We start from the raw sequence: 11674 nt of genomic DNA on the forward strand, positions 1-11674 counted from the left end.
CTGCTTCTGGATGAAAGTGTGGGTGAAAAGGCTGGATGAAAAGTGACACATCTTTCTCTGACCTCTCCCAAACCTCTCAGTGTTCAACCATTTCTAGTGGAATCAGAAAGTTCATCCCACTCCCTGAATTTCTGGGGGCTCTGGAAGAAATGAAGGGAGGAGAAATATCTCATCTCCTGCCCCTCTTTTTGCGTGGTCCCAGCCTGGTGTGTCTGGGAGGGGCTCCAGCTGCTGTGCCCAGCCCAGGAGCCAGGTCTGCCCTGCAAACCAGGGAGGGCCCACTGCAGCTGGGACAGGGACACTTGCCCTCCTGCTCCCCACATGTCGTAAAGCTGAGACAGAGGGGACAGAGGGACAGCTGGGGACAGAAGGACAATGCTGGCGTGGGGAGGAACACCTGGCTGTCAGTTTTACACAGACACACAAACAAGTTTGCTGCTCTGGCAGGAACTGGCTGCTCCTCTGTTGGGGTTGCAAATCTGCAAATAACAGCTGGGGGTTTTCAGCATTATCCTGCTCTAGGGATGAATTTTAAAACCCTCTGGCATTGGGTTGGGTCTATTGTTTTCCATGGCAAAGAGCAGTTCGTGCCCAGCTCCCTTTGCCTCGAAGTGGCTCTTCAGCATTGATCCCGAGCACAGCTCCTGCTGTTCATTGGATCTCTGGGTGGCCCACAGGGAAGGTTTCTTGGCCCCTTGCAAGGCCTGGGGTGCAGCTGAGCCTGTGCCATCCCACTGGCATGCTGAGACCCTGTTTGGAGGAATTTTGAGCAGTTCTCTGAATTGTGAGCAGGAGGGGGTTGGGGACACTTTGCTGAGTTGATTTCTGGACTTCTTCTGGACACACCAGGACTTGTATCTTCAGCTGTTCATAGCACAGGTAACCAGCACTAGTGACACCTGGGGATACACATCTGTGCTTTCTGCACATGGACCCTTGGTGAGAAGCTCAGCTCAGAGCTGTTAGAGTCAGAGCTGGCCTCCTGCCTTCCTATGCTCTTGCTTTGACCATACTTTGACACATTTTGACCTCAGGGCAAGGCAAGTTTGGAGGGCTGCTCCTGAAACTGGGAAGCTAAAAATCCCCTAGCAGTTGTAAAGCCAGCTGGGAGGACTCTGGATGTGCCACATCTCTGCTTTTTTGGCCTCTTCCCTGGCAAAGGACAGGCTGAACTAAGAAAGCAAATGGAGAGGAAATTGTGGAGAAATAAGAGAGGCTCTGTGAGTCGAGGACACTCTGGACTCAGTCCCGTCCCAGTTGCCCTGGAAATTGGATCGTTCCCACCGAGCTGCCTGCTTTGCTGGCTGCTCCTGGGAGGCCACAAGCATGGAACACTGCACAGATGCAGGGGAAGGCAAAACCACAGGGAAATAGAGATGCAAATGATGGTGTCAGAGTTTTCTCCACCAAAGGGAGACCCTTTATCCCATGCCTTTGTGAGGAGAATAAAATAAGAATACAATAATAATAATAACCAGCTCCCACCAGCTGACAAAGGCAAGGGAAAAGCCAAAGGACCTTAGACTCTATTTGTAGAGCAGCACAGCACAAGCCTGCACTGTGGCTTGTCCACAGATCCCAGGACAGCCCCAGGGACCCCAGGGCTGCTCTGTACACTGCCCAGGGACCCCAGGGCTGGTCCCCAGGCACCCCTGCCCTGAGCCCTGGAGACAGCCCCATGTTCCAAGCAGACTGATGATGCAATCAATGGGATCACCCTGACAATAGCAGTGTGGGATGGGTTTTTTTGAAGCTGTGCACAACAGATTAAGCTTGAGGCCCCTGTTGTCATTGCCAGGCATTGTGCACCCTGCTGACATTGGCTTCCGTGGGCCAAGCTCTGCCCACAGCCCAGCAGGAGCTTTGGAGGGGGGGAAATTGCTCCATCTGAGATGGAGCAGGAGGGTATTTGCACACAGTGGATTCCTGCTCCATTCAGGCATCTCCTTTCATTTACAAGGGGATGGGTTGTGTTTATTTTAACAGTTCTCACCCATCTGTGGAAAATAGGTGAGCAGGTTGCAGATGGGTTGAGAGAGATGATCCTGCCCTGGGAATTTCATGACAGCTGGGAATTGTGGAAAAGTCTGAAACGCTGCAAGATCTCTTTTCTGGCTGTGTATTGCCCCAGTGACAGCAACCCACTAGTGTGGAGTGGTGAAGAGGCAATGTGAAGGCAGCTCTGCAGCACCCAGCAGTGCTTTGGGAGGTGCTCAGGAACAGATATGATGAGCAGGGGGACAATAGCAGGAAGGGCCAGGCTGGAGGCTCCTGTCGATGCAGGCCAGTTTCCCTCATCCCTTTAGGGGACCTGGGACAGGCCCTTGTAGCAGAAGAGTCAGAGGGCAGCTCTGCTCCCCCCAGAGCAGCCAGGGTCCTCACATCGTGTCCTGTGCCTCCCACAGCCCCTCTGAGGGAGCTGCTCACTCATCAGAGCTGGCTCCCACCCGTCCCCTGCCTCTGCCCCAATGTGCCACTGCCTGCAGCAGCTGTGGGGCTGTGAACCTCGGCTCTCCAGAGCCCAATAAATTAAACCTTAGTCCAAAAGGGGCTTGGGCTGTCTTTTGCAAACAGAGGCTGCACAAAAGCTGCCTTTCTCCCTCTCGTTTGACTTTGTTTTCTCTCCCTCCCCATCTGCTTTTAGCCAAATGGTTGAATAGCCTCAGTATATACTGTGGGAGCCTAAAGCCAAGGGCTGGAGCATGGGGAAGGATGCAAACAGCAGTGCCCTGTGGCCACTGCCTTCCGGAGGGGCTGGGAACTGTTTGCTACCCTTGCTCTGTAACCCAGCCTCGATCACCTTACTGAACCCTTGGAGAAAGCAGCTCCAAAAGAAAATATTTGTGCTCTGGCAAGCACACGTGTGCACATTTCCTGCTCTTGAAGTCCTTAATTAAGCCTGTTTTTTGTTTGTTTGATTTGTTGGGTGTTTTTTTTTTCTATTTATGCTGCCACAGTCCCCCTCCCCCAGGAGGGGGAGTCTGTCAGAACCCTCTGTGTTTTCCTGTTTTGGAGGGGGAGTCTGTCAGGTCCCAGTGTGTTTTGCTGCTTTGGAAGCTGCAATGTGGAAAGCTGCCTGTGATAATTACTCAGGGAATCTGCATGTATCAACAGGGGAGTTGGGAACCAGCCAGGCCTTTGATGTTGCTCTGCATGTCAGTGATGCATTGGGACAGTTCTGCAAATCACCCAGCACAGAGGGGCCTCAGCCCAGCTGAGGCAGATTGGGTCTTTGCAGACCTTATTTAAAAGATGCAAGACCAGCACATTTAGCTCAGAGAGACCACCAAGCTTTTTCCAGCCAGTTTGGAGTCCTTCTGAGGGACCACGTCATTTGCAGAGATGTTTGACCACTTCAGGTGATGCTTTTGACTTTGAACTCCCAGCCCAGAGCAACCTCCAGGTCCAGCTGCACACCTTTAGCTCAAAGAGCAGCTGATCAGGGCAATGTTGCTGATGTTGACCCCAACAGTGTGGGGGTATGATCCTGCCATCGGCCCATCAGTCATGGTGCTCTTCACCTCCCAGCTCTGCCACTGCCGTGCCTGGGCTGGAACAGGCAGGCGAGTGAAGGTGAAAGCCTGGTTTGGGTTGTTTCTTTCAGCAAACATTTAAAAGCACAGTAAGACTAGAAAATCCCCATGGAACCATGTAACATGCGTGTCTTAACACCCAGACACGCCACGCCTGTGAAATTCCTGAGATTGTTGCAAACTGAGCCTTTCTTTCCTACCCTGAAATTTCACAGCAATTTACCTCTCCAAGCCACCAGGAATCACCATTTGCAGGCACTGAGGGGGTTCTCCCTTCCTTTGCCTGCTTTCTGCAGCCCGTGGTGCTATTTTGGAAATTCTCTCATTTACTGGGTGGTTCGACTGAGTACAACTGCTCCTTTGGCTAAAATCATCCCCTGCCTGTCATCAGGTAATTAGAAAGTGCCCAAAAGCCAGTGGTGCTTAAGGCAGCCCTGGGATAACCATGGCTTTTCTTTTGTGGATAAAGGACTGGGCTTTGGAGGCTGTAGACTTTTCCACCTAAATTAGATTTTTGTTTAAAATGCGGGGGAAGGTAACACCGCGTGAAAAATGACACCCAGAAGCACAGCAGCAACGCTGCAAACACACAGAGATGGGTGAGAAAAGCAAATGCTGTCTGCTGGAAACACTGTGGACGGGGGTCAGGGGGAAAGATCATTTTGAGGCAGGAGAAACAAAGGAACTTTTAGAGCCAGTCCCTCAGGGTTTGCCCAGTTCCTACTGGTGCTGCAGCTAGAGGCAGTTTGTGGATTCCCACAGTTCAGCTGGAGCTGGGTTGAAACCCTTTCTGAAGAAACCAGAAGTGAAGAAATTAAAAAAGAAAAAAGAGACCAGCAGCGAAGTCTCCCTGCAGCTGGGACAACACATTCATGGATGGCAATGAGCCATGGACCTGATCAGCTGCTCATCCTGCTGACAGCACTCTTCAGCAGGTCACTGGGATGTCCTGCACAGTCTGGGTGTCTGTGGTATAGGAGAGCTCCTTTTCCAAGTGCCACCCTTTCCTGTTTGCATTGCAAACTGAGCATTTCCTTGTCTGAAAACAGCCTCACAGCCTCAGTGTCTGGCATATTGTTTCCTGTGGAAAATATTGTGATGATGTTATCTGTGTGGGCTTGTTGGGGTCCCTCTCCATGAGATGCAGTCAAGTTCAGGCTAGCATGATAAATGAAGATGTTGCAGCTGGGCAGTGGTAGAACAAAGAAAGTGTGCTCAGGTAGTGATTCTCTCATTCTTTTAGTCTATGAAGCTGTTTTTTCTCCCAAAGCTTTGCCATAAACCTCTCAGGCAGCCACCCTGCAGGCCTGCAGCTCTGTTCAGACTCAACCATCCTGCCCTAACTTCCCTATTCCAGCTGTATTCAGCCCAAATGCAGCCCACACTCCAAAGTGAGGACTGACACAGGCTGTCATTACTCAACAGACCAGAGCTTAAAGCAGAGTCTGCCCTCTCCCCACACTGAACAATGGAGGGGAGAGCTGGGAGATTGCAGCCCTGCAGATGGGTGCTGCAGCTTCAGATATCTGCATGAACCTCCTGGCTGGCTGTGGAGGAAACCTTTCCTTGTCTGTTTATCTCTGAAGATAAGCAGGCTTTACACAAAGCAGAGCAAGGAAGAGGGAGCAGAGCAGCCAGGGCAGCGTGGGCAGCACAAGCTGCACCCCAGACACCAAGGACGAGCAGCCTGGTTTCAGCAAGGTGGAGTGGGAGCTGTCCTGTGTGGGCACCACACTGCCACTGCCCCCTGCCAGCCTGGCAGACAGCAAGTGCCACCAGGACTGCTGGCTCCAAGGCCCCTGTGCCATCAGCTCCTTGCCAGGCTGCCAGCACACGTCCTCCCCCAGCCACCGCCACCAGAGATGAGCCACTGGCACCAGAGGGGCACTGGCCAAGCCTGGGAGGAAGATGAAAGCATAAATAATAACTGAGATTGGCAAACACCAGCTCAGGGCAGCAAGGGTGGCCTAGGGAAAGGGAGTCACTCACTCCCCAGGACCCTGGAGGGTCACACTGGGCATCTGAGTGCATGGACATGAACAGAAATAGGTTCTGGTTCTGGGTCTTGGCTCTGGAAGCTTCCTGCCAAACTGGGAGACTTTAAGGCAAGAAAATAAAGCAATGATGTTACACTTGTAGCCTTTAGCTTCTCTTAATTTAAACAGTAATAAAAAGTGTCTGCAACACATTCCTTGAAGTGCTTCTCCAGCCCCCTGCAAGTCCGGCTATAGCAATTAATCATGCTTGGATCAAAGGTGAAGAAGGACTTTGAAACAGTAAACTTCACTAAGAAAGAATAAATTGCAATTATGTCAAAACTAATCCAAATTAGTTGCAAAAAAAAATCTCTGAAATGTAAAGAGATTTTCTTCCAAGCTTTAGCTACTTTTCCTTTTTGTAGAACAAGCCTGGTGTGACTGGTAGCTGTGGGAGACATCCCCCATGCGAAACCAGACAGCAGACTGGGACACACACATGCAATCCCTCCACTGGGCTGAAACCCTGAATTAAATGAAAGCAACAGTACAGCCCAGAAGACTGGTCACTGGGCCAGGAAATAAGAGACCTTGGATATGCCCACGCCCTTCTCCCTCCTCCAACCTCTATTTCTCATCAGCTCAGACAATCTCTTTGGCATATTTGTGCCTCTAGGCCACACTGAGCTCGAAAGGACACTTGCTTATCCTTGATTTGAAGGGGCTGCAAAAGTCCCTTCTTCCCAGCACTTCCATCCCAAATGGAAAGTTTGTTTGTTCTGTGATGGAAAAACAACTTCCAAGATGCAGATTCCCTGAATCTAAGTGACATTCAAGCACAGTTCTCCTGAGATGTGTTCCTCAGGCAGAGGTTGCAGTCAGCTTCTAAGGATAGCTGCAATTTCCTGGGAGACCTGTCTTGCATGGAGAGGAGTTTTCCATCCCTAAAAGCTGCCTCTTTCACAGAAAACCACTCAAAGCAGTACAAAGACACACAGGACACACAGACACGGACTGAAAGTTAAAAGCAGTGCCTTGATTTACTGTGGGACTAGAAACACCACACAACCTCCTCCTCCAGCCCTCTCCACTCCTGCAGCCCAAGGCCCAGCTGTCTCCCTCCAGCCCTTTGCTTTCCGACACCTGGCAAAGGTCGAGTGACAGAGCAAGCTGGGAGACATGCAGACAGTTAATCCATCTCTTTGCTGAAGTCATGACTGAGTTCCTGCAAAATAAATACATAAATAAATACGTGAATAAATGAAGGGGAAAGAACAGCCAGGCCCAGAGGAGATATCGTTATACAGAGATGCCCTCTGCCGGTCAAGCAGGAAGAGGGCCAAAGGAAATCCATCCATCAGAGCCAAGGATTTGCAACTTCCCTCCCTCCTTTTACAGATGGGCCCCTAAAAACATTCCTTATGTGGTGTGCAAAATTTAAACTTAGTGGATTTTCAGCCTGTCTGCTGAAGTGATCTTGCAAGGCCAGTCCAGCCCACCACTCTCCTTTGTTCTGAGTCTTAAGATCCTCGGATAAGCCAAAGAGCTTCAGTTCAAATGCAACAGGAAAACAAAGGCATCCAGAGAAATGTTCTGCCACGCTGGCCAGCTGATCTGACTCACCGGCTACCTTCCTGTCATATAAGGAAAGAAATGAGAAAACTGGGCCAGGAAAAGTGACACATCCCCCTTATTTGAGACTGACTTTGCTGTAATAGTTCAATTCTGCAGACATATAGTCCACAAGTCTTTGCAACTGTAACAGCCCTTGCAGTCAATACTAGGAAACTGAAATGCACTGAAAACTATTTGAGGCACTGATCAATTGAGATCAGCCTCCCTCTGTTAAGTGGGGTTATTTGATTACAGCTATGATTTTAAAAAATTTCTAAGAAGCACAGAGAGCTTGCTCAGATGATATAAACTGCAGATTTAAAATCTATTGTCAGCCTATTAAACAATGCAGATCTATTGCACACACATCACTATCAGCCCAGCTCTTTCTTTTATCAGTTTAATTCCTGCTGGTGTAAATCCCTGATTTAATTTATTGACTGGGAATTAAATCAGCATGAACTGGTTTCAGCGCATCTGTGCTGGGTATTTGTGATGGTTCAACTAGACCATTAAAAAATGTCACTGGATCAGAAAGCTCCACTGACAGAAACAAATTCTTAGAAGATGCCATGTAACAATTTTGCACACCAAATAATGATACATGCAGCAATTGGGCAGCCCTCTCCCACTTTATTCTTTTCACTGAAATTGAACCTTGTCTGCCAGTATATTTTACAGTCAGCAGAGTTTTGTACATGTCTTCATTATGCTGGAATTCTGGGAAAATTGACAGGCTGCAACAATCAGGTTGTCACTGGAGCAGACAGTTGGCCAGGGAATGTGTGTACTGGGAGCTATTCTGAAACCCAACATTTTACATCCAGAAGAGTGCCAGGGAGCTGCTGTTTTTCCATCCTTAAGTGCAATGAAGGATTAACAGCCTTATCAGGAGAATCAGCTGTTGGAGGTCCTTGTGCTAAGAGCCAGCCCACAGCATCTCACACCCAAAGGGCTCTTTGTGTCCCATCACCCTCCCTGCTATTGCTGGGGCCCACCACTCTCTCTGGCCAGCTGTTAAGTGTGTTTGGGATTTGTTTTCATGCACAATATGCTCTGGAAAACTCTAGGTTCATCTGGGAATAGCATAGAGGCTGTGTTCTACATCTCCACTACAGCCAAGGCTGGGGTCACACAGGCTGTGCAGAACAGCTAAGGGGTCCCTGCGTGTGCTCCAGCTGCTTCTCTGACATGAGGGGTTTGCTGGAGCTGGACCTGCAGGTCTTTCTAAATTTGTGCTTTCCAGGAAGATGCCTGTTTTACTGGGAGAGCTGGAAAAAGCTCAGCTGTCTCTCTTCCACACTGGGTACAGCTGGTATATACCTAGCTCCTCACACCAGGCAAGGCTACTGTGCAGACTTCTCCCCGAGGTAGGAAGCATTCTTTCCAGTCTTCTTGAGGGTTTCCAACAGGGTGTCAACGTTGTGCTCCGAGTCAATATACACCTTCTTGTTGGGTAGATCAATATCAAAATTGACACCTATGAGGAAAAACATTTTGCATAGTTAGAAGCAGCACAGGGGAAGCTCACCTTCACACATCTGTGCTTCCCAGGGCATCAGTCAAATGGACATTTATCTTCTGCCAGCACACTCTGACACCACCAGCAGCCAGCAAAATCAACCTGCTGTCCTGCCAGCAGTGGTATGAAGGAAGTAAAATCTGCTTTAGCTCCACATCAGGTACCACAGTCTCTCAACTGCTTTAATCTGCTCACCCCACCATGGATCAACACGATCATTCATGTAGGAACCTAGGTAAACTGAGTTTAAACCAACTGCTACAATTTCCATCCACTTCAGTCTGTGCTCTGGTTTAGTGTCAGTAGGGTTAGGAAAGGCTCAGGACAAGATGCCTAAACTGGTAGTACCACCTAACAGCTGGAAGTAAAAGGAGGGAAAAGGCATTTTACCATGTGGATTTCCCAGTGCCTAACGAAGGTGAGACACTCATCCCAGTGAGAACTGGACATGCAGTCTCTATCCAGTTATGTATTTTCACAAAACCCGTAGGTATACATCAACTTTGGGAGCTATGCCTCATCATCACAGGAGGCTGATACTGGCCAGCCTGTTGAAGAGTGATGGAGATACTGACAACCACACACAGAGAAAATGGAATTGTCACAGCCTGGTAATGAGGTCTGGAAGAAGTTGCAAGGCCTCTGCCTTGGTGGCTGGAAGTTGTTCTCCCTAAGAGGGAGCAGGTTCTCACAACTAACAAGTGCAGGCCAGATCCTTCTTTCTTGGGAATGCCAGCAAACAGAAGAAATGGGTTGTAATTTTTATAATTTTCCAGGTGGTATTAAAAATAGGCTACACAGACAACCACCAAACGCTCTGCTCAGCAGCTCTTCCCTGTGACTGCTGATGACACATCTGGGGAAGCACCACAGACACCCCAGGCCTCCCTGGAAACAAGGCCAGGCAGGACATTCACCTCCCTTCCCTCTGGCAGCCTGGGCAGGGGATGCCAGTGTCCTTCCCAGAGGGTTCAGGGTGAGGCCCTGGTGACTCAGAACCACCTGCACCTGCGGCAGCTCCTCCCTCCCTTGACACTTCTCCAAGAGTCACAGACCTGCAAACCACCAGCCACTTGTTACCAGCTAAGGAGCAGCCTCAGAGCAGAGCAAGGACAAGTCTCCAACTTTCAACTTTAACCCACAGCATTATCCTTCAGGATGGAGGACCCCAGGGCACTGCCCCGGAGCCGGCTGTGGCACACCCAGTACTGACTCACCTCCCAGCCTGTGCAGGACACGGGTGACCGCATTGGAACAGCCCTCACAGGTCATGTCCACGAAGAACTCGTGTTTCTGGAAAGAAAAGAGGCAGGTGAGGGGTCCAGGGGAGCACAGCTGGAAATGCACCATGAACACTCCACACTTTCCTTTTTCCCTTGGAGAGGTTCAAAGTCTCTCAAGTCTAAAGGTCCATATGCACACCACTAAGAGGTCCTCAGCAAAACTGAGAACTCTTGGTACTGCCCCCTGTGGTGTCCTTGTGCTGTCCCCCACAGCATAATCCTGATGGGCCTTTGGAGATTGTGTGGCCACTTCCACAGTCAGTACAAACGGCCATCTCCATGGCCTGTGCTGGACTTACTCATCCTGTCCAGGGGACCCAAGGAGAAGCAAATCTCCTGCTTCCAGCTACTCGCTGTTCTGACTTAAGTCTGTGAGGTTTTCAGTGCTTCCCCATCTTATTCTTCTTCCATCTACAGGGCTTCTGGTCCCCAACATAACAAAAATAAAAGCAAACCAGAAATTTAAGGGCCATTAGTGCTGTTTTTTCATCCCTCCACTCGGGCCCCAGCAATATCTTTACTACTTGTGAGAGCAACACTGGGTCAACAAAACGTTGTTTGTCTGTAACTAACCACCACCTTCAACCTTTGGCACCAGATAGGTCCTAATTTCCTTCTCTCGCACATGCTTTTTACTTTCCTTTAAAAAGAAAAGTAAAACTATTGTGCATTTGTTATTTGCAACCCATACTTCCTTCTATTCAGAACCATCCTGTGCCCCCTGCCACTACAAAGCCAAAACCCTCTTGGGATCATTCACCCAGGAAGGAGCTTGGGATAGAGATTGCCATTAGGTTTTTTTCAGTGTAATTACCATTTTCTTTGGTTTTATTTCCCAAAGGCCCTGAGTGCTTTGGGGAAATGTGTGAGCAGCGGGGAAGGAGGGTCCCATCAATGCTTCCCTTCTGTGTCTGAGCCCTGGGAGTTGGTGGCAGCCTGGGGTTTGGGCGAGTTCAGGACTGGGGGAGCCTCGGAATTTGGGGGACCTGCAGGATCTGGGGAAGCCTTGGGGTTTGGAGGAGCTGCAGTATTTGGGGGGCTGGGGGATTCTTAAGAATTTGGGGAACCTGCAGCATGTGGGGGAGCCTTGGTGTTCAGAGGAGCTGCAGGATTTGGGGGACCTTGGGGGGTTGGGGCATTCTTAGAGCTTGGGGGACCTGCAGGATCTGGGGGAGCCTTAAGAGTCTGGGGGAGCTGCAGGATCTGGGGGAGCTTTAGAGTTTGGGGGACCTGCAGGATCTGGCGGACCTTGGGGGACTGGGGGAGCTTTGGAGGGCTGGGGGAGCCCTGGGGAACCAGGGGAGCAGCGAGCACAGGAGGAACTCTGGGGGTTTGGGGGAGCCTCGAGGACAGGGACAGTCGAGGGGTTTGGGGGAGCCCCGAGGGGCTGGGAGAGCCTCGGGGGATTGGGGAGCGCGGGGCGCTGAAAGAGCCCCGGGGTTTGGGGAACCTCGGGGACTGCGGGAGCTCCGAGGGTCGCGGGAGCCCCGCGCCGCCCCCGGTAGCGGGCAGAGCCCTCCTGCCCCGCCGCCCCGCCGCGTCCCCGGCCCCGCAGAGCGCTCGGGCCCCGCACCCACCGGCATGGCGGAGCCGCGCTCCCCGATCCCCGATCCCCGATCCCGGCTCCGCGATCCCGGATCCCCGATCCCGGATCCGCGATCCCGGATCCGCGGGCGCGGCGGCGGGCGCGGCGCGGAGGAAGGGGCGGGCCGTGCCTCGGGAGGCGGGGATGCCGCCGAGGGCGAG

The 11674-nt window shown here is 51.0% G+C and overlaps 1 protein-coding gene across 1 annotated transcript; it reads right to left on the bottom strand.

The window, feature by feature from the left end:
- Positions 1-6524: 6524 nt before the first annotated feature.
- ATOX1 (antioxidant 1 copper chaperone) lies at positions 6525-11585 on the bottom strand. The gene is made up of 4 exons (XM_021552164.4): positions 11506-11585; positions 9863-9938; positions 8447-8603; positions 6525-6734 (listed from the first exon to the last, which is right to left on the bottom strand). The coding sequence occupies exons 1-3, from the start codon at positions 11509-11511 to the stop codon at positions 8470-8472; spliced, it is 216 nt and encodes a 71-aa protein (XP_021407839.1). The 5' UTR covers positions 11512-11585; the 3' UTR covers positions 6525-6734; positions 8447-8469.
- Between the last annotated feature and the right edge of the window lie 89 nt (positions 11586-11674).

The sequence above is a fragment of the Lonchura striata genome, chromosome 13 (genome assembly GCF_050655825.1).
Source record: "Lonchura striata isolate lonStrDom1 chromosome 13, ASM5065582v1, whole genome shotgun sequence".
In the NCBI taxonomy this organism is placed as follows: domain Eukaryota; kingdom Metazoa; phylum Chordata; class Aves; order Passeriformes; family Estrildidae; genus Lonchura; species Lonchura striata.